The 24063-nt window shown below is 41.2% G+C and overlaps 1 protein-coding gene across 3 annotated transcripts in view; it reads right to left on the reverse strand.

Annotated features, from left to right (window-relative positions):
- Nucleotides 1–2970: 2970 nt before the first annotated feature.
- The window catches only part of mdfic (MyoD family inhibitor domain containing), a 73712-nt gene continuing 52619 nt past the window's right edge, over nt 2971–24063 (reverse strand). Inside the window, exons 4-5 of one of the 3 annotated variants that reach the window (XM_078219884.1) lie at nt 21614–21889; nt 2971–4666 (exon numbers count right to left, since the gene is read on the reverse strand). In XM_078219884.1, the coding sequence (XP_078076010.1) occupies nt 4416–4666; nt 21614–21889 (527 nt within the window). In that variant the 3' untranslated portion in view covers nt 2971–4415. Of the gene's footprint in view, nt 4667–7606; nt 7879–21613; nt 21890–24063 lie in introns of those variants that run through there. The other 2 variants (XM_078219885.1, XM_078219886.1) reach the window with 2 other exon arrangements.

Genomic DNA, 24063 nt, shown 5'->3' on the forward strand with positions numbered 1-24063 from the left:
AATCCCACCCGTTGTCTGTGATATTCAGTGATATTTTAGGTAAACCTGTAACCTGATCTTTGCAATGACTTCCTCTGCATCTTTCCCCACGGCAATGTGAATCGCATGGGCCTTGTGTCCAAGCTGCAATGCTCATTAGCTATCTTGTGAGAACCCAACTCTCCTTAAACTGTCCATTTAGTTCCAAGATGAAATCACAATAGTTTACAATCATACAATCTCAATACTTTTCTGGGACTTTGGAGACTCATAGTCTATCCACTGTTAACACACAGACTATTGCCATTGTCTCCAAGTATAAATACCTTGCACCTTCTTCCCAGTAAAAGAGTCAGGGCTCTTTTAATTTCTAACAAGTTTGCTGTCAAGCAGACTTCAGAACAGGTCACATTTCTGCTGTTTTACCTTAAAAATTTAATGATACAGCACTAAACATCACACCATATAAACCCCATAACACTAATAGAGGCATGAAAAGGTAAGAGACATTGAGAAAGAGTACTAGAGCTATGAAAACAAGCACATACAAAATATACAAGAACACGAGATAGAAGAAAAATATATGGGTGGGAAAAGAGCTGGAGCGAGGGAGTGGCTAAGCAGATGACTGGATGGACAAATGGTCATTTTGATTTGAAATTGTTATATTTTTTAAAATTGAAGGTGAAGGTGTCATCTGGACTATTAGAAATCAGGCTTGAGTGGATGAAAGGTTTAAAAAAAAATGATGCCAACAGGGTAGATGGAGGAAAGGACATTGTGAATGAATGTAGTAGTCAATAAGAGGGAGAGTGGGTGGGCTGAAGCATGAGTGATTGCAAAGATGGTGATATAGCATGGCAAGATGAAAGCAAAAAAAAAAAGCTGCAAGCCACATTTAACCTGTTAACCCCCAACCCGAATGTAGCCTGAACAAAAGGCAGCGTAAAAAAGAGGGACAGGAAGGAGCAGAGAAGATAAAAGCTGAAGAGTCAGAAAGAATATCAACACAAATATTAGAGATGGTTGATTAACCAGAATATTTGACTTGAGGTGCAATTCCATGAAATTAGTGAACATAACTTTTAAATAATTCAATTTTCTGGACAAACTATTTTTCTCACCTCAGTTTCTCCTTTTCAATATCTTAGTGCAGATATGCCTTGCAGAATTCATGCCATGATCAGGCATCATTCCAGAGGCTTATGTATCAAAACAACTTCATGGCAGTGCTCAAAGTGCCTACATTCTATGTTACATGTTAAAAGATAGGCAGGAAGCGGATGCATTTCATCATTGTTGACAGTAACAAATAGCAGTTTAACTATGCTGAAGGAACGATTGTTAACTTGACCGACAGAAAACCAAAACATTCCAAACTAGTCGACCCTAAAAAAAAAGTTTTAACAAGATCACCCATGATAATGTGAATTTATGAGGAATTTATTTTGAAGAGAAACACCATTACTATATGTGGAACAGAATCCAAAGCAAGTAGCCATCTCTAATAACCTGTGACATAGTCAAAAGTGAATATTAGAATTAGAATTCAATTTTAAAAGTGCAGGAAGGATTTGACCAAGCATTGTCACAGCCAATTAGAGCTTCCAGTTTATAACCCCATTAAATTTGGTGAGCTAACTTACAACTGGGAATTCTAATGGAGACACTACCCAGATAAATTACTAGGATCAAAATTAAATTGGATCAAAATTAAACAGATGCTTTTTTTAAAAAACCTATCATCTGGTCTGGTGTGAGAGAAAGTTTTCTTGATAAAGTCCAAGTCTTAATTTGAATTTCAAGAAAAGACCTTCAATAATATGGATTAAAACCAAAATGGGTGTAGAAATTGGTGTGTTGCCAATTTTCAGGTGCAGGAGTACTGTGCTCAGAACAACTGCTGAATCAATTAGATGCAACTAAAGCTCCATCGAGCATTTCTCCATCTTTAGGATGAGACATTAAACCAAAGCCCAAGCAGGTGAGCTAACCCTGCCGTTCTGGCCAATGTTCATCCCTTAGTCAACATCACACAGTGATTATCTCTTCATCATCTAATTGCTGCTGTAGGAGCATGTTGCATCCAAATTGGTTGTCAAGTTTCCTACATTTTCAACAGTGACAATACTTCAAAAGTACTTAATTGGCTGTAAAGCACTTTAGATGGCCTGAAAAATCATCAAAAATAAATGCAAGTCAAGAAAGAGCTAAACACATGGGTGTTTATAGCTACAGTGACCTTTAAGTGCCTCGGGCAGTGAAATGCTTACACTGGTGGGACTACAATTCTCAGTCCAACAGATGGTACAGGTAGGTGACAGTCTCCTTCTTGGCACACAGCTGTATTATACCATGTTCCGCCAAGAGGTTTGTGCATCATGTTCTCAGCATCTCAGTGCAGTAATGCCTTCTGTGCCCTTACATTGTTTGTCCTCTTCTTGCACATTGCGTAGCTCTTGGCTGCTGCTGCTCCTCTTGATTTGTAAGTCTGAAGGGTAAACCCAGCCACATTCTCATGCTTCGCAACTAAGGACAACAAAAAACAAAGAACATTCCCTTCACCAACCCATGCTCAAAGTATCTCAAATCAGCCCAATCAGCCTAAAACATTCCCAACAGCATCTTAGAAGCCTAAAGCAAATAACAGAGACTAACCTTAATTGGAGGCGATGATCCCGTGAAATATCAATCGAAAGATGGTCGCCAACTGTTCCTGCTAGGATTTGCTGGATGGTTTTAAGAAAGTGATAATTCAGGTGTGCATGGACATCAATTTCACAAGGTACAAGACTCAAATCACCATATTTAAATTGACATTGTTTCAGGCACCTGGACCAAAATGACATCAGGTGCTTTTTCAGTAAGGAATACTGCTCAATAGAATTTGACTTTTTTGAACCTGCTTTGGGCCACAGAAAAATACGTAGCAATTCTGATCCCAAGGATCCTACCATAATATTGATCACTCTTTACAAGACTTTTTTTCTTCATAATTAATTCAAATTTATATTTAACTGCTGTTATTCAAAAGAATGCATATTCTGACAGATTTCATGGTGCATATTTAATACTTACATAGATATGTCATGACCAAACATTTAATCTCAAACCATTAAATTCCAATCTGGTATTCTCAGGATTTGAATACCAAATCCAATACTCAAATCACAGAATTGTTACATTTCCCACTTGATTCTGATCGGTAGGGTCTGTGGTTACACCACTGTCAAGACTAAAAACATGCAAATAAAATCTTTAAAAAGAGACTAACATTAAGAAAAGAAAAGCAATGCTTAAGATTCAGAACATGATCAATAAGATCCAATGTGTCAACCAGGTTATTCATTCACAGGGTTGAACAAAATATACCAATGTTTAAATTGAGTCTAATTACTTTTATTTTTGTGTTGGTTGTTTTAGTACATGGCTTAGGCTAATGCTCTAATCTTTTAAAAAAATACAGAAAGCCATAAAAAATATATGTATCTGGTTTATCTCACAAAATAAAGCTACGTACAAATTCAAAGAAAACATCTCTAACCTGCAATAATACAATTTGCTTTATCGATTTAATTTGATTCATTACTAATCGACACAATAAGTTTCCAGAAATAAAACACAAACAAAAAAATTAAAATCTTAAATTAATGAAGTAAAAGTGTATTTAAAACCCCTCCCATTTTCCCCATGCAGGTATGCTTAATCATGTTTTCAATTAAAAACTAACTTCAGAAAAATAAGCAGAGATGAATACTTGTAACAATCATTCCTATGTTTAGGATGCATCAAAACAACGGCTTTACACAGTCAAATCCATAACTTGTATTTAAACCAGACATTTAAAGATTATGCTCTTAACAGTAGTTTACAGTAATATGCATATTTAATAATTTAATGTAACATTTTAATATAATTGGTAACCAAACGGATTCCTTAGTTTGAACCAAAAGCATTGAGAAAAGGTAAGGCTGAAGGTTGCGAACCTGGATTGTAAATCTGGTTAACCACATAATACAAACTGGTTGAAAATGATCTTTATCACAAACAACATACAACATTAATGCATATAAAATTTTGCAGAGAAACAGCTTTAGTTTTCAAAACTGTACACAAACTAATCATGGACATTTACAATGTTCATGGCAACACGTTTGCCTATTAACAAAGCAACATTTGCAAACATTAATGAAGAACTTGTACTGCACGTTGTAAAACAAAAATAGCAATTCTATCGTCCACATTAGTAGAGATGATGTACATTTCCACAGAGATTTTTTTTAAAATCAACGTAGAAGTTAAGAGTGCAACTGTTTTGTCTTCATAATGTTCAACATAGCCACGTATTTTGGTACCTCCTGTCTTGGCAACAGTATGGACATTATCTCCAGTTTATTCAGTTTTCTTTTGAAAAAAGTTCATGGTGCTTCAGGTGATCACGAAGGAAAGCAAATCCCACAACATTCCATGCAGATTTCCAAGCAGTCCGAGGACTCGCAGCAGGCATCCATAATGCCACAGTCCATGTCACATGGGCAGTTACAATCATCCCCAAAGTCATCTGCTCCACAACAGCAGCAACAGTTTTCAGATGTACAGATACCACAGGAAGCTTGTCCCAGGATAATGTTGCAGAAGGTGACAAACTCACAGAATAGACAGGTGAGAATGCAATGCACGCAACCATCTTCAAATGGGAAAAAAGTAGATGGTAAGTGGGGGAAAGAGAAGATAGGGATAATATCACACAATAGCAAGGCAAAAAGGTGACAGTAAATCCAAACACACTGGTGTGAAGGTATCCTCTGTTTAATAGTGACATATTGGCCAGAACTTTGCCGTCCCGCCCGCCACAGAAATCGAAGCAGGCGGGGAGCAGACCATGGAAAGATCTGTTGACCTCGGGCAGGATTTTCCGGTTTCAGGGCAAACAAGGCCGGAAAATCCCGCTGATTATGACTATTGTACAACTGAAAGAGTGAATTTTTGAGAAATCTGCAACTAATATCAGTGTTGGTTCGTAAAAATATTGACATTTTTTGATATTCTATCTATTTTACCAACTTCACACTGGAGTGATTCCAATAGAGAAAGAAACTTAATAATCATTCTATTTTGTGTTCCATCCCCAAGAACAAATACTATGCCAGCAAACATCTGTCTGTGGTAAGGGAGGCATTCAATGTCCTTTCATATTTCCAAGAAACAATTTCAGGTTTTGGGTTCGAAGTCACAACTTACCGTTCCAAAGCACATGATCTAAAAAATACATTTGAATGTTACTTAAAGCCAAGTCCAGATACATAGAACATAGAACAGTACAGCACAGAACAGACCCTTCGGCCCACGATGTTGTGCCGAGCTTTATCTGAAACCAAGATCAAGATATCCCACTCCCTATCATCCTGGTGTGCTCCATGTGCCTATCCAATAACCGCTTAAATGTTCCGAAAGTGTCTGACTCCACTATCACTGCAGGCAGTCCATTCCACACTCCAACCACTCTCTGCGTAAAGAACCTACCTCTGATATCCTTCCTATATCTCCCACCACAAACCCTATAGCTATGCCCCCTTGTAATAGCTCCATCCACCCGAGGGAATAGTCTTTGAACGTTCACTCTATCTATCCCCTTCATCATTTTATAAACCTCTATTAAGTCTCCCCTCAGCCTCCTCCGCTCCAGAGAGAACAGCCCTAGCTCCCTCAACCTTTCCTCATAAGACCTACCCTCCAAACCAGGCAGCATCCTGGTAAATCTCCTCTGCACTCTTTCCAGCGCTTCCACATCCTTCTTATAGTGAGGTGACCAGAACTGCACACAATATTCCAAATGTGGTCTCACCAAGGTCCTGTACAGTTGCAGCATAACCCCATGGCTCTTAAACTCCAACCCCCTGTTAATAAAAGCTAACACACTATAGGCCTTCTTCACAGCTCTATCCACTTGAGTGGCAACCTTTAGAGATCTGTGGATGTGGACCCCAAGATCTCTCTGTTCCTCCACAGTCTTCAGAACCCTACCTTTGACCCTGTAATCCACATTTAAATTAGTCCTACCAAAATGAATCACCTCACATTTATCAGGGTTAAACTCCATTCGCCATTTTTCAGCCCAGCTTTGCATCCTATCTATGTCTCTATGACACCAGTATACAAGCTGCACAAAAGACTTGCACTGAAATTTTCTGTATTCTTCTCAAAATGTTGTACACTAGTTAATAGTTTTGCTTAACTTATATCTATGTTGGAGTTGGTCAGAATGCCATTTACTACTTTAAAGTGAATGTAATGCTGTTACATTGGTGACCATGCATTGTGAATGGTTAAATCACTTGCATGCAACTAGTTGGGATCATAATATATCATTACATATAAACAGAGGAGACTAAGCAGTTCTATTTCAAGAAATATGCAAAACATGTTTCCATTACCACTGCAAGGGTTCCAATAATTTATTTGAAAAAAAATAAACAATATTCAGCGATTGTATTCTGTGCTGGGCAGTTGAGCTCTTTCCACTTGATTATCCAGCATCACCATTGGACGGCATGATGGCACAGTGGTTAGCACTGCTGCCTCACAGCGCTTAGCACTGCTGCCTCACAGCGCAAGGGACCCGGGTTCAATTCCCAGCTTGGGTCACTGTCTGTGTGGAGTCTGTACATTCTCCCTGTGTCTGCTTGGGTTTCCTCCGGGTGCTCCAGTTTCCTCCCATAGTCAAAAGACGTGCTGGTTAAGTGCATTAGCCACGCTAAATTCTCCGTGTACCCGAACAGGCGCCGCAATGTGGCGACTAGGGGATTTTCACAGTGTTAAAGTAAGTCTACTTGTGACACTAATAAATAAACCTAAACCACTCTTTCAACAGATACTCTACCATAAAAACATGCCTTCGATCCAACTTAGAAGAGCACCATCTATTGCACTAAATATAATTTGCATTTTCACAACAGCCATCTAAAGGAGGATTGCAAATCAGTGCCAATTTTAGGCTGTGGGGCCACATAGGCTAAGTTTTCAACTGAGACCAATCAAGCTCATTTCATGAAGGACCAACAGAGACCACAGGCAGAGCAAATCTTCAGCTCATCGGACTTGACTTGATCTGAATTTATGCTCCAGAGATCATTCCAACATATTGCCCAGATCCGCAATTGTTTATTTTTATTAATATACTATTTTTACTTTTCTTGCATTCAACCAGAATGTTTATACAAGCGATGTATGAAAAATGAAAATAGCATGCCACTTCTCAAGAATTGCACCAGCCAATTGCTCGGGATTTCTCCTATTCAGCCAATGGAAATTTGACAAAAGATCTGTGGTACTCCATTTAATTGCTTGAATAAGGTTTCCAAATTTGCTCCAGCCAATCGGGAGAAAGCCTGGCAATCGACATATCTGAATTGCATGCAAGTAGATTTTAGTGCACAAATTGAACAATGTGAAGATTGTTACCCAGTTTAATCTTTGAACTCTAATTTCTTGCTAACTGAAGAGAACAAATGCAAGGTTTTCCCTTAGTAGCTAATTTAAGGTTTGAACATGACATTAACATATCGTTAAGCTCACTTATGCAACACAAACCGAGGGCCAGCTCTGACTTAGTTAGCTATGTTGGCAGAGTTCAGAGCACTCAACACAAATCTCCAGACACTAGATTGTCTCACAGCAAGAATTAAAGAGTGCAAAATCGAAGTCACAGACACAGTTGAGATCCTCAGCAGGGGTCTCCTCAAAGCTCAATGCAGCAATAGGCACAGCAATCACAACAGGAATTACAGACAGCAAGCTGACAAGAGCAAACCTGAAGGCGGCCAAGGGTGAGCTCGGCGCAGTGACAGAAGAGACAGGCCAGAACCAAAGAAGTGCGGCAGTCTGATGCAGAAAGGAAGGCTTGAATAAATAAAATAATTTCAGTAAAATAAGTAAACATAAAGGACATGAAAAGAAGCACATTTGTTCAAATCTCCTTCCTAAATTCTTGGCTTTGGTTTTTTTAAATATATAAAATCTAATGTACACTATGAAACAAATATTTGAATATTTAAACCAATTTATGATCTAATACAAGGACAAAAGATACAGATAGGCAGGCGAGAAGCCTAGTAGTGTATGTAACAACCAGATATTGTAAGTTTAAATTTATTATGCTTATAGTGTACAACCCAATAGCATTTCTGTAGCTTGTTGGCCTCCTAATCAGAGGGTCACAAATTCAAATCACTGCCTTGGTTGACAATCGTCACTCACCTATCCTGAGGGAGTAAGTGTTGCCAGTTAATAACAGAGTTTACAGATAAAGCACCATGAGGAATCTCCAAAAATAAAAAAAATCCAGTCAATACCAAAAGGTTAGAGGTTCATGTTAGCTAGCCACACCAAAACAAAATGCTCCCTTGAGGAGGAAAGCACGGTGGCGAAAAGCAACAAGGGGGGGGGAGCACGTGACACTTAATAGGAACACGCAAAATCAAATTGGTGTAGTTTATTTGGCCACTCACTGAAGTGGTTGAAGAAATGATTATTCCATTAAGTATCAGATCAAAATCGTGTAGATCATGACACATTTAGTAAAGCTTTTTTTTATTCTGTTACAATAGTATGCCTTCTAGTTTCCTCTCAGAAGATGACCCTACTTCACCATCATAGGACGTGCCAAAGTATTAGCAATGCAAGCGAGTGGATTGAGACTGCAGAACCTATTTTATATCAGAGTTCCTATAGCCAAAAAGAAGAATTTGTTCCATTAGCCATGAATGGAGCTATAGGTCAACAGGTATGTGTTAGTTAATTTTCAAGTATCTATTAAAATCAACAAAACCTTCCCATAAATTGAGCAACATTCCAAATATTTTTTGATTTCAAATTGTGATAGGGACAATTTTGTGTCTGGTAGGTTCTATCGTGGCACCGATTTTCACCAAACATGGAGTGATTCACCAACAGATCCACCACAGTGTCAGGTTATGTCCAGTTTTCCTCCTTATTTGAGGAAGGACATGTTGGCACTGGAGGCAGTTCAGAGAAGGTTCACCAAGTTGATTCCAGGGTGAAGGAGTTGACATATGAGAAGAGATTAAACAGTTTGGGCTTGTACTCGCTGGAGTTTAGAAGGATGAGAGGGGATCTGATCGAGGTATATAAAATTTTAAAAGGGACCGATAAAGTAAATGTTGATCAAATGTTTCCTCTTATGGGACAATTTAGAACAAGAGGACACAGGTATAGGTCGAGGAGTGGTAGATTTAAAACTGAGATGAGGAGGAACTGCAGAGGGTGGTGAATCTGAGGAACCCGCTGCCCCATAACACGGTGGAATCTGAATCGTTGAATGGTTTCAAGAGGGAGATAGATATATTTCTAATTTTAAAAGGAAAGAGGGATATGGGGAACAGTTGGTGAGGTGGATTTGAGACTAGATCTGATTGAATGGCAGAGCAGGTTCGAAGGGCTAAATTTGCTTATTTCTGCTCCTATGATCCTATGAGTGGATCTTACAAAGTTTCCACCCCAGGAAGTATTTTACGATAAAACACAAAATGAGATAAAGAATACAAGATAATCCATAGGAGGAGTGTGTCATAAATGGAAGAAACACCATAAGGCAGATTATTCTTCCCCGTTCCGAAAGCAATGTCCTGTTATGAAATGAGGTCCACACTTGAATGCACTTCGGATCATATGCCTGTAAAAAGCAAATCAACAAACAGCAACAATTAGGTGAATTTTAACCCAATTCACTGCTGGGAAGCCCTCAGGTGGAGTGTTGGTTTTGTACCCCATTGAACATTACTCTGCATTAATTTTGATGAAGAATAAGATAAAGCAGTGAGTAAACTCAGTGGTCTTCCCAATCTCATCAGTTTCCTAATGGGCAGGTTATGCTAAATTACCTCCAATAGTTCTGCACTATTAGAAAGTGCTCAATTCTCTATTTCACTCAGCTGCAGGGCATTAGCAGCAAGAATACTAATCAGCTACTAGATTTTCATTTTCACTGATATTGCCACCAGCAGGGCAAGTACATCATGACCATGACTGGGTTCCTGGAACCTCTCACTAGAGTACAACTTACAGCTATCTCTGGAGCACAACAGGACCACAGCCATGTTGTCTCCTACTTTTCACTTCTAGTGCAAGCACAGCAATGGCATAGATCTTACACTATTGTTGATCACATGCAAGAATAATAATTGTACGCAAGTTTTGTTTGGAAGATGCTTGAACATTGCAAAATAATTTTTCGCATTTCACCAAAAGAGAAGTTTTGTGATGGTGCTGGTTACAGAAACTGTTAACGTATCTGTTATCTTTGTCATCTTCGGTATGTTACCAGCAAGTCTTTATTAACTACTTGTAACTATATACTTATATACAGTAAAGGGTACAGGCATGGAGCTATCTCCTTCTCTAGGTCTTAATATGGCTCTGGCCAACACCATATAGAACCTAGCTCTCGGCCATGTGTTTTTCTTACATCACTGCGTGGGTTGTATTCTACTCAGTCCCACACTAACCCTGTGTATACCAGACCCTTCTACTACACCTCCTCCAAGTATTTATCCCAGGAATATATATTCAAGTCTTACATTGTTATAAATATTGTGCATTCACCTTACTTTTACAATTTTAATGCTATTCCAACATTATTGCTATTTCTGTATTAGCATTAACAACTGTTACAGACAAGAGGGCGGTTAATTTAAACACCACTATTTTCTCCTCTCACCACCCATCCATAAACTGAAAAACGTTTTGGTTTAATTCCCTCTATAAGTGGTGGTATATTTGCCAACCCCTCGGTTTTGGTGCAATCCAATTTTTAATTAATAACCCCACTGCAAACTCAAGTTAGGACGAACTCAAAGGGTTAGTTTATTTGCACATAATACAAAGGATGATCACCTCTAAACTCGAACAGAAATAGAGGGATAGAGAAAAAGGAGGATTTGAGGCAGAGAGACCACAAAGAAAACAAATATTCGTTCATGTGAGTTCCAGAATTCAGGATCAAGTCCAAAGAGATATTTCTTCATGGAGGTCAGTGGGCTGAAAACCAATGCTACATAATTCAGTTCTCTGGCAGTGTTGACTTCATATGATGAGATAGATATGAAGATGAATCAGTCTTCCAAGCAATGGTGCAGAATTTCCAGTAGATGAGGGCCAGATGTCCGCACCTCTCAAGCTGCTAGTCAGATGAGTAGACTGAGGCTTTGCAGTTCAGCAAGACTATATTACCCGTTTCACAAACCAGGGGCCCGTGTCACATGACTCCCACCTCTCCACACTGCCTTTGACAAAGGATCTGTTCCCCTCATCTGGGTCCCCAAGGTTGTTATATGTCTTAACCATTAAGAATTGAGAGGACAGCACGGTAGCACAGTGGTTAGCACTGCTGCTTCACAGCTCCAGGGACCTGGGTTCGATTCCCGGCTCGGGTCACTGTCTGTGTGGAGTTTGCACATTCTCCTCGTGTCTGCGTGGGTTTCCTCCGGGTGCTCCGGTTTCCTCCCACAGTCCAAAGATGTGCGGGTTAGGTTGATTGGCCATGCTAAAATTGCCCCTTGGTGTACTAAGATGTGTAGGTTTGAGGGATTAGTGGGTTAATATGTAGGGGTATGGCGGTAGGGCCTGGGTGGGATTGTGGTCGGTGCAGACTCGATTGGCCAAATGGCCTCTTTCTGCACTGTAGGGTTTCTATGATTTCTATGAAGGTTGCGGGGCCCTTTGTCTCAACAGTCGAGCAGACTCCTTTTGGCCAGCCTGGATTATGAAATGCTGATGGCCTTTGTATAGCTGTCTTTGAATCTGGTCCATGTAGGGGGCTGTTTGTGGCTTTTCAGGAATAATCATGTGCAAGTTTCCTCAATTGTGTCAGGTGGCTTCTTTTGTTCAGGGTCACAGACAGACATAGATTCAGTTATTTTAGGTCTTTGTCCAGTTTGTAACTTTTAGAGATAGCAATGAACATAGCTCTGAATATTTTATTTAAAAAATACAGGTGGAGGTCTTAGCCCCTCCATGACGTTCTCAGTACCCTATCTCCTCCACTTGAAGTTAAGAGGTTCAGGCAGTCTGGGGGCCTTAAAACATTTCCACATCTCATTTGCCATTCTGTCAAATGAGAGGTAGTCTCTGTTGGTTCTGGTTCTTGTTTTGGACTTTGGATTTGCAGTTCGATATGCTTCTGTTCCTTTTCTCCCATTGCTTTGTGTTAATCCACTCCTGCTCGAGTTGGCTGTTGTGTTGCTCCACGGATACTGTTACTCTCAATTGTTTCGTGTGGTGGACCAACATGGGTCTCTGTTTCTTGGCTCTAATTTTTCATCATCTTTCTCCATGTGGGCCATCTCAACACCCTCTGAGGTCAAGGAAGAACGTTCCTGTGGCCAGATGAATATTGAGTGGCATGCTCAATTCTGCACTTTGTTGTCAATGGAGAGAGACCGGTTCCAGGATCCCATGTGGTTGTGGCATGTTGGCTGGAAGTTGCTGTGTGTGCACAGTGGTTAGCGTTGACCAACTGTACCACCATCATAGTTGGAGGCAGAGGCTTCTCAGACTATTGGTCATTCGCTGCTACAACTTCCACTGGAGATGTGATGGTAATTTCATGGCGTTGTGTTGGTCTGCCCATTGGATGGTTTTCTAGAAGGATAAACATGGTCCGCAAAGGGAAAAGCACGAAGCTGAAATCTAAGTCTGGATACTCTTCAGAGTTAGAGCACTCAGGACCATGCTGTTCTGGCTGGCTAAGTGCAATGGCAATCATGACATCCTCTGGCATCTAGAGGAGATCCAAGGTGACACAGACATCCCTGCTCTGGAGAGAGAAAGGCTGGTTACGGATGACATACATTAGCTCACAGATTTGCTTGCTGCCCCATGTTGGTTTCTCTCCACTGATTGATTTTTCCCTTGGAAGAGTTTAATCCCCCAACCACATGCTGTAATTCTGCTTCTGCCCATTGGTTTTGTAGGACCTCATATTCTTTTAGTGAGGAAATCTATCTTCGCTTTTTTAAAATTCACTTATGGGACGTGGGCGTCGCTGGTTGGCCAGCATTTATTGCCCATTCCTCGTTGCTTGAGGGCAGTTGAGTCAACTACATTGCTGTGGCTCTGGAGTCACATGTAGGCCAGACAAGGATGAGAGATTTTCTTCCCTAAAAGGACATCAGTGAACCAGATGGGTTTTCTGACAATTGACAATGGTTTCATGGTCATCATTAGATTCTTAATTCCAGATGTTTTTTTTGGTGGGATTCGAACCTGAGACCCCAGAACATTAGTTGAGTTTCCAGATTAATAGTCTAACGACAATACCACTGGGCCATTGCCTCCCCTTGCTTGTCATTTATATTCTTGATTTTCATCTCTACTTCTTTGGCAATGCAATGATTTGCAAGTTTCTTTCCAGATGTGCAACTGTTGCAACCTTTTTTTTTGTACCTCTTGGCTTCCTCCCAGAATATTGAAAATTTCTGAATCTTCCCTGAAAACTGATTTGTCAGTTCACTCTGAGATTAAATTAATTTTGATCTGCTTCATAATGTTACTGAGGACCAAATTCAGACCCAAGGAATACTTGGAAGGTGTGCACATCCATCAACAGACTTTCCTTTTCGCTCATGTACTTCATCTCAAATTTTCTTGTAATTTACTAGAGTTTCACGGAGTTTTTAATCTGAAATCCTACTACTCAGGTATTTTTTTATTCTGTCATGTTGCTGAAGAGTAACAGACCACTTTTGTTAAAGTTTACTTGAATGTTGGGCAAGGCGGCTTACATTAATACTGCAATGAAGTTACTGCGAAAATCCTCAAGTCACCACACTCCGGTGCCTGTTCAGGTGCACTGGGGGAGAATTTAGCATGGCCAATGCACCTAACCAGCACATCGTTCAGACTGTGGTAGGAAATCGGAGTACCCTGTGGAAACCCACGCAGACATGGGGAGAACGTACAGACTCCGCACAGACAGCAACCCAAGCTGGGAATCGAGCCTGCTTCCCTAGCGCTGAGACAGCAGTGCTAACCGCTGTGCCACTGTGCCACCCGAGAACCTGTTCCTGAAGGACTTGTCTCTCAATCTGCCTATCAGTGCTGTTGTCATTGCTGTTAGCTCTAATGCAGCTTTTTTATAGCATAGTGTCTTTTCCAAGGGCATGTATCGATTTTTCAAAGTGTCTTTCAGGGCAGCAATTCTTAGGTTTTGCACTCTCCCACATATTCATCAAAGGCTGTTAATATTTCACCGAAGTGGTTGAAGTCTCATCAATGCACTCTATTAGGATTACATCATTAGCAAGTTCACCAAACGAGGACAAAAAGGTATTCATAGAATCCCAACAATGTGGAGGAGGCCATTTGGCCTACCGAGCCTGCACCAACAACAATCCCACCCAGGCCCTATCCCTACTCGTTTGCTCTGCTAATCCCTCTTTCAATCTGGACTTTTCAGATTGGGTTTAGACCTGATGCACTCTGATAATTTAATTCCTCTCTCCCCCTCTCTATTAAGGCTCCCAATCTTGGGCCTGGTTTAATTTGGTTTTAATTTTCTATCCATTTCCCTTTATGTAACAAACGAGTGCTTCTAATTCTTTTTCTTCAAGATGGCTCTGCAGCTGCCATTTTTTCCGTGATCGATAAAAAGGGCACTATCTCAGGATTCCCGGCTGCTAGCTATTTCTGACCCTTCCCCACCACCACTGTCATGGCGTGAGCTACATCTCCAACACTTTTCCCCCCCCCCCAAAGTGTTTAAAAGTGCAGCTGGCGAGCTCCACACCGTCTTCTTGCCTACATTAACACCTGCCAATTTCAGCAGGCTCCTATTGCACTGGTTGGGCAGTTTTTAGTCCTTCATTTTAAACTTATTAGCTGCACAGCAATAGTTTTAGCAATCTGTCTGGGTTTCAAATCAAAGAAAAGCACGAGAAGGCAATTCACCCCCCTCCTCCCTCCCCCCACCAATAGAGCTTGTTCCAGTTCCCTGGATTACAGTATGGCATTACCAGTGAGACAAGGGGGTTCCCTGTGCTTGCCAGTTTTGTCAGACATCGCAAATCGTGGCGGTGCACTTCTGGAAGAAGAATTTTAACAATGGCCATGTGAGTCCATGGGCACACTGTCTGCCAACCTGACACACCAAGCAGTGTAGCACTGCAAGTAACGAGGCGCTTAAATAAAGTGTAGGCTTGCTGTTTAAGGACTTGGATGGACACAAGCTTCTGAGAGTTGAGTCAGGTCATTATTATTTTTGCTTTTCAACTTGGAGGACAAGCTCGGAGTCGGGGATTGGGATGAGCAACGGGTTTCAATCAAACAGTATTTCTGACTGAAGGAGTAAAAGGGGCTTCTCAGGACTGGCTGGAGTCTGATGGTTAAAAAGATTTAGCTCGCCCTTGGTGGGTGGGTGGATATAGATGCAGGTAAATCTCCTACAACTGGTCCTCAGTAAAACTGTGCCCAAATATTAAATATCTGAATGACTATGAGCTCTTGGAACCCTGGAAATCCAACAAAATACAGAGGAAGTCATGAATGTAGTTCTAGTATCTCTTCAAGACTGAGTCGATATTGCAACAATCCAATGGCAAGTTAATTAGTCATTGTCCACAAGGGATCAGAGGCACCGCTCTCTACTAGAGGCAGACAAATGACATCAATCCACATCAAGTGTGAAAGTCTGCTTCCTTAATTTGCCCCATGAACTATAGCCAGTGCAGGGATTGTACCAGTAGTGCAGGCTTCATTCTGTACTACACTCTAGCTATTTAGCCAACTGAGCTAACGGACTCCCTTAACAAGCCAATAACATAAACGAATAATTAATGGACAAAAGTCTAAATGCATCGTAATGCACTGGAACAGGCTGCTTCAAATAATTAATTTACATAATTAAATAAAAATCTGGCCAAAATCGTTACACGTTAAACATTGTGCGTAGTATGGAGAAAAATGATTACACTAAACAAAACTACTCTCCGGGAAATATCCTGTTTTGCATATTCAGCACCTTTCTGGTCGAGATACTTTGGTGTTTATTGCTCTGGTACAGCTTTTGAAATGGTGTGCGACATTTTCCCTTTCAATGTGAAACAATTAGGCATGCTGACACATCTTAAATGCACTTGAAAGCCAAGGTTTTCTTCTCCAGGGATATTCTATTTTCGATTCCTTTCCCCCTCGTTTCATACATTCCCCCGATTACATGTAGATATGCAACCTATACGAAGGAGGTGTGCGCGCATTTAGGTTCCAAGTCAAATATATCTGCCCACCTTTTTTTTTTAAATACACATCTTGGAAAATATCGGTATTTTTTGTGGAAATAGTTTCATATTTCAATTCATTTTCTGTCCCCCTAAATACCATCGGAACATTACAAAATCATATAAGCGGTGATAATGAGCTAATTCTGTCAATGAAGGCCAACAGGCAGGGATGTTGTGTTTTTTTTTTTAAAATCACCCATTAATATGCTGCTTCAAATAGAGTTCTCAACTCACTTCCTTTATGTCTTGTACATCCTGTTTTGATTTCCTGAAAAATTAGTTGCTCCCTAAAGTCTATTAATTATCGTTAATATAACTGACTGTTAGGCCCTGAAGGCAGAAGCAGTAATTGACTCATCAATTTATCTCCAGTTTCAGGTATTACCCAAGTTCAAGACATCGATTAAAACACTATAAATGCACTTTCTGGCTTCGCTAAACCCAAAGTGATTTGAGAAGACAAAAAGTACATCAAAGACTGGAATGAACTGGCATTTCTGTGGTTAAATATGAATACAAGAAATATGTATTACTTCCTTGCTCCATTATAAAATGCAAATAAGGCACTGGTAAAATAAACTACTGGCTTTGGTTTAACTGAGAGAAATTCGCAAGTATGAATAAATCACATTTTTATTCAATACAGATCAGAAACTGAGCAGACTATTCTCTGTTTAAATGCAAATTAGAGAAGGATCTAACTAAGCATTTGATGAATCCCCTACATTTTAAACCTAGCAAAGGAATCTAGTTCAGAGATTTTCATATTTATGCAATAGACATACAAGTCCCCTGCAGAGGTGAAAATAAAAAGTGAATAAACACCAAGTTACATTTCAAATAATGCACAGTACCATCAGATTGATGGCAGTTTCCAGTATCATTTGCTGATTGGCATGTACGGGGTTAAACAAAAGCACGTGACATCCCTCTCTGTATAGACGGTAGGTGCCTCTACTGTGTCGGAATTTCAGGTGGCAGTATCGAGTTCGTACTGCCCAGTTGATGCGCAAATTTCACTCCCTGCATTTGAAATGCTTAGACTTTGCTTGCAGTCGTACCTGCAATCTTTAAATTATTTACGTGGAGGTTTTTTTTGTTCCCGGAGTCTCAGAGATCCTATGGGTTTGAAACAGCGCTGGATTCCCTTTCTCTTTATTCTTTCATGGGATGTGGGCATTACCAGCAAGGCCAACACTTATTGTCCTCCTCCCCAACTGCCCAACAAGTAGCTTTGCATTTCAGAGGTCAGTTAAGAATCAGCCACATTGCTGTGGGTCTGGAGTTACATACAGGCCAGACCAGGAAAGTGTGGCTGATTTTCTTGTCAAAACGACATCGAGAATAGAGAAACGGAGATGAGGAGAATTTTTTTTTCTCCAAGTGTTGGAATTCTGCCTCAGAAGGTGTTGGAGGTGGTGGGGTGGGTGTGGGGGGATCACTGAATATTTTAAAGGTGGAGATAGATTGCTTCCCTTGCCTAACAAGAAACCAAGGTTCTTTTTTGTTTGGGGGAGGCGGGGTGGTGGGGGGGAAAGAGGGTGGTGGTGTAGATGGGAATATGGAATTTGAAACACAAACAAATTAGCCTTGATGCAAAGATGTGCGATTAGATTGATTGGCCATGCTAAAATTGCCCCTTCATGTCCTGAGATGCGTAGGTTAGAGGGATTAGCGGGTAAAATATATAGTGATATGGGGGTAGGGCCTGGGTGAGATTGTGGTCGGTGCAGACTCGAAGGGCCGAATGGCCTCTTTCTGCACTGTAGGGTTCTATGATTCTATGAAAATGGCGGAGCAGGCTCAAGGGGCCAAATGCCCTACGTCTGTTGCTAATTCATATGATCGCATTGGTGAACCAGATGGGTTGTATAACATAGCAATAGTGAATGGGACACATTTTAAATCCCAGATTCATTAATTGAATTTACAATCCACCAGCTGCCATAGTGGGATTGGAACCTATGTCCCAGGACCATTAGCCTGGGCCTTTGGGTTTCCCACCATCACACACGCACACCCTCTGAATGTAGGATATACATAGAAACAGCTAATTGACCCAAGCAGTCCATTCTGATGTTTATGCTCCCCTCAAGCTTCTTCCCATCCTCTCTTATCTAAAGCTACCATTGTAATCATCTATTCTCTTCTTCCTGAAATGCTAGTTTAGCTGCCCCCAGAAGTGTGGAAACAATATTGAAAGCAAGCAATGACACTTTTGCTGGGTCCAGAATTAGACCCAAATTTGGATTTAGACTGGTTCTAAAATCAACCCTCAAAGATTAAGTGGCTTCACAGGCACTGGGTCCAATTTTCCAAACTGCACTTTCGGAATGGCTAGGAAGGGAGTAAATGAGATGGATGAACAGCTGCCATATTTAACCAAAGGGCTGTGACATTGTTGCATGGTTTAATAATTAGAGAGAAGGGACTTGAAGTTAAGGGAACTGTTTTTTAAAAAATAACTGTCACTGCACATTCACTCGTTCTCTGTGTAATAAAGTAATTTAATGATTTTGCATCTTGTCTTGACACACTGAGGCCACCTTTGACCGACCTACTGAAAAATTGGAAAAATGTTCATGAAGACAAAATAGCAGTTTCAGATCATAAGTATTACTGTTAAACCTCCGAATCCTCTTTTTTTATTATTCATTCATGGGATGTGGGCATCATTGGCAAGGCCAGCAATTTTTGCCCATCCTTAATTACCCTTGCTGGCCATTTTAGAGGGCAGTTGGGGGTCAAGCACATTGTTGTGGGTGTGGAATCACATGTAGGCCAGACCAAGTAAGGTTGGCAGATTTCCTTCCCTAAAGGATAATGGCGAACCAGATGGGCTTTTTACAACGATCGATGACAGCTTCATGGTCACCATTACTGAGACCAGCTTTCAATTCCAGATTCTCACAATTGAATTTACATTTCACAGCTGCCATTTTGGGGTTTGAACCCATGTGCCCAGAGTTGGATTACTAGTCCAGTGATGGCATGGTGACACAGTGGTGGGCACCACTACCTCACAGAATCAGGGACCCAGGTTCAATTCCAGCCTTGGGTCACTGTCTGTGTTGGGTTGACACATTCTCCCTGTGTCGGCATGGATTTCCTTTATCAATGCCAAATTGCCCCTTAGTGTCCAAAGAGCTATAGATTAGAGGGATTACAGGTTATGGGGATAGATTGCATGTTGGGATGGACCTGGATAAAATGTCCTTTCAGAGAGTCGGTACAGCCGATTGGCCTCCTTCTGCACTGTAGGGATTCTATGGTTCTATGACATTACCACTATGCCATCTCTGCTGATGCATTGGTCTCCAGGGCGCATCCTGACCGTCTAAGATGCAGAACCTCCTTATGAAGCAACCATTGCCACCGAATTCAAGGAAATATTTAAGACAAATATGCAACATTTATTCCAATACAGATTCAACAGGGCTAGTCAAACATCAAAACTCAAGCAAATGCAGTTAAACACTATCAGTCTCTTAGTTATTTGATCAGTATTCAAACATCCTAGGAATGTTACCCATTACTGTCTAAACATATTGAATCATCAAAACCCTACAGTACAGAGAGAGGCCATTCGGCCCATCGAGTCTGCACCGACCACAATCCCACCCAGGCCCTACCCCCATATCCCTACATATTTTACACACTAATCCCTCTAACCTACGCATCTCAGGACACTAAGGGGCAATTTTAGCATGGCCAATCAACCTAACCCGCACATCTTTGGACTGTGGGGAGAAATCGGAGCACCCGGAGGAAACCCACGCAGACACGAGGAGAATGTGCAAACTCCACACAGACAGTGACCCAAGCCGGGAATCAAACCCAGGGCCCTGGAGCTGTGAAGCAGCAGTGCTAACCACAGTGGGGGGGGTTCACCGTCGATGTGACCAGACGATCCTGCCGACGTGAACAGCCAGAAAGTTCCGGTGAAACCTAATGTTGAACCCATGCAACTCTTCTCATGGATTTGAAATGTTAGCTCCATTTTTCTCTCCACAGATGCTGCCACACCCGAGTTTTTCCAGCATTTTCTGCTCTTATTTCAGATTCACACAGTATTTTGCATCCAATCCAGCAACCCAAGCTGTTTTACCAATATGGTATAATCATAGAAATCATAGAAACCCTACAGTACAGAAAGAAGCCATTTGGCCCATCGAGTCTGCACCGACCACAATCCCACCCAGGCCCTACCCCCATATCCCTACATATTTTACCCACTAATCCCTCTAACCTACGCATCTCAGGACACTAAGGGGCAATTTTAGCACGGCCAATCAACCTAATCGCACATCTTTCGACTGTAGGAGGAAACCGGAGCACCCAGAGGAAACCCACGCAGACACGAGGAGAATGTGCAAACTCCACACAGTCAGTGACCCAAGGCGGGAATCGAACCCAGGTCCCTGGAGCTGTGAAGCAGCAGTGCTAAACACTGTGCTACCGTGCTGTGGAAGAAGTAGTGTACCAACAACTGGTTTTTTTGCTTCTACATTCGCCTACTGAGTCATAAAAAAACCAAGTGATTTCCAAGTTCAAATTTTGTTCTGCGCAGAGTCGTCTGATCTCTGCCGGACGACAGGAGGTGCAATACATTCAGTGATCACCATCCCTGAGATAGGGAGGGGAAAATTGACCAGGATTGTTGAAACTGAGTAGCATCCAATCACCAGGTGCTAACTGCATACGAATAGCTGTCACATTGGAAAGAGATGGGCTTGACTCTTACATCACAACAGTTATACAAGCTTGGGAACACACTATTTGGCTTGTGCATTAAAAGAGTAATGTCTTATTCTGGACATGACATTAAGAAAGAAGAAAATCCAATATTTTGATAAGAATTCAAGTCCTTGAATTTAGATCATGCAAGAAACACGAGGTTTTAAACGAACAGAATGATTAGATTTTGAAGCAGATGTCTGCAAAATCTGTGCGTAACTTGTGATACATAATTATGTATTCACACTGAATCACATGACAAGCAACCAGTTTGCATGATGTTAGATCCTTAAATTAGAAATTACTTCCTGTGGATCGGTCAGGATGTCCGGGTAAAGCAAAATGATTCATAAGCCTACAAGGGAACTAAGTCATTCTTTTTTTTTAGATCTGCTTTGAAGAGTTTACTGAAAGAAATAATCCTTGGCAAACAATAATTCAAAACATGCTATTGTTCTTAATATTCTTATCAAATAAATTATAAAAGCATTTTTACTAAATAAACAAAAATAGCTCCCGATTCCTGCTAGTCATGCCCCATAGCATTATTTAATAGTAGTACTGGACTGGAGTGTAATAAAACGATCCTGTATAGTTAAACTTACCGTCTGGTGTGGACGTTGGTTTCTGAGAGTTTGTAGAGCTTAATTTGCTTTTCCTGCTGCCAGTACTACTTACAGAAAGGCTTGATTGGAGTTTTCTGTGCATTTTCTGAGAGACTGGAGCCGAGAGCTTTCTGTGGTCTGGAATCCCATGTGTGACCCCATTGTGCATTCCATTTACGTTACTCAGACTCACGTGGCCATTTTGTAATTTGCCAGTTTCCCCCTCAGTCTGTTCCAGTGCTGAAGTAGTTGGCCAAGGCAGTGATTGAGGTTGAGCTGAAAAAGGGGTAAAAAAAACTAAAGAGTTTTGCTTTCCAAACAAATGCTGATTTCCACCAAAAGTTAAAGATGAGCAAAATGGCTGAAATTCTGGAAGAGAAACGGTTGTAACAATCTTTAAATGCAAGTTTTTAAACACAACATATCGACATTAGAAATAACCATTCTGTATAATATGTTTTAAAAGCAATTAATCTGTGGTAAAATAGCACCAGTTTCAATATAATTTAGTAATTTAGTATAATTTTGCACTATTCTTACATAGTCAATGCATAATCTAATTGCACCTAAAAGGACAATTGAAAACAGCAAGAACACCTGCACTATAAATGGCAAAGTTAGCTCTATTTCTAAGAAGTAAAGCAGCCACACAACAGTGACTACACTTCAAAGGTATTTCATTGGAGTTTGAGGTTGTAAAATTTACTATATAAATGCAATCTTATATCCATTAAAATTAGGCAAAACTATAAAAGCACAAACTAAAAGCATGTACAATTGTACGTCACGTCATCAATAACTTGCATTTACATAGCACCTGTAACAAAGTAAAACATCCCAAGATGCTTCGTCAGAGTGTCATGGAATAAAATCTGACATTGAGCCACACAAAGAAATATTAGGACACCTTAGTCAAAAATGTAGGGAGAGATTTTCTGCCCATTCCCACCAACAGTGAACCCCCACCATGGGTTCCCCGGCGGCAGAAGGTGTGAACAATGGGAAACACTGTTGGAAGCGGCAGGACTGGAAGATCCCACCGCCGACCAATGGCGGCGCAGGGTGGAGGAAATCACATCCATAGGTTTCAAGCAGCATCTCAAAAGTAATATAGAGGGTCTGAGCAGCAGAGGGGTCGACGGAGGGAAGACCAGAGTTTAAGGCAGCTAGAAGTACAGCCACCAACAGTGGAACATTTAAAATAAGCTGCAAGAGGCTGGAATTAGAGGGGCAGCGATCTCACAGGATGAAGGATGTCACAGGGATAGGGAGGGGCAAGGGCATAGAAATATTTTCAAATAAGGATGAGAATTTTAAAACTGGACTATCACTGGATCTGGAGCCAATGTTGGCTGGCAAGCTTAGAGGCGATGGTTGAACAGGATTTGATGCATGATATGGGCAGCAGAGCTTTGATGAGTTTAAATTTATGGTGGGTGAAAAATGGGTGACTAGCCTGAACAGCACAGCACTTTATTAGCCATGTCAGGGATGAAGGGGACAGCAGTAAATCAGCTGAAGCAGGGGTGGAAACATAGAAACACAGAAAACTACAGCACAAACAGGCCCTTCAGCCCACAAGTTGTGCCGAACACATCCCTACCTTCTAGACTACCTATAACCCTCCATCCTATTGAGCCCCATGTACTCATCCAGGAGTCTCTTAAAAGACCCTATTGAGTTCGCCTCCACCACCACTGACGGCAGCCGATTCCACTCGCCCACAACCCTCTGTGTGAAAAACTTACCCCTAACATCTCCCCTGTACCTACCCCCCAGCACCCTAAACCTGTGTCCTCTCGTAGCAGACATTTCCACCCTGGGAAAAAGCCTCTGAGAGTCCACCCGATCTATGCCTCAAAGTAGAGTAGAGCAATGTTACAGAGAGTAGGCAGTCTTGGTCATGGCTCTGATTTAATTGACAGTGGCAGAGCTTTGTGCAAAACCTGTAGCCCAGCAGGTTTAGCCTTATGCGGTGCTGGTCAGTTGTGGCAATCAGAGACTCCCCCCTCACCTTACAACCACCAGCCAACCTGGCCCTGGCGAGATCATGGATTTAACTGGGTTCAAGGCATAATGATATCTCATCATCCTGGGCTTCCTACAATATCAGTTATGGTCACCAACTTTTTGAGGCGGGACTTCCTCATGGAGACAGATGGAAATCCTCCTCATTCTAAAGGGTTGTTGCCCAAATAATGAAAGTGAGGCTACCTGGCCAAGCAGAGGTGGACTCACCCCAACATTTATGCTGGTGTGCAGGGAGCTGACCTTCATATCACCCAGCCCATTCTCTGTGAAATTTTGGAAAACTCCAAATCCCAAACTGTATTTCCTTATATTGTACCAAAATCTTCCAAAAACAATCCATGTTCGGGTAACATGCCCGTCTGACATGAAGCTATAGGCAAACAGGAACTTTCTCCAGCTCAACACTGGCCAAAGAGCCT

The sequence above is a fragment of the Mustelus asterias genome, chromosome 9 (genome assembly GCF_964213995.1).
Source record: "Mustelus asterias chromosome 9, sMusAst1.hap1.1, whole genome shotgun sequence".
Lineage (NCBI taxonomy): Eukaryota > Metazoa > Chordata > Chondrichthyes > Carcharhiniformes > Triakidae > Mustelus > Mustelus asterias.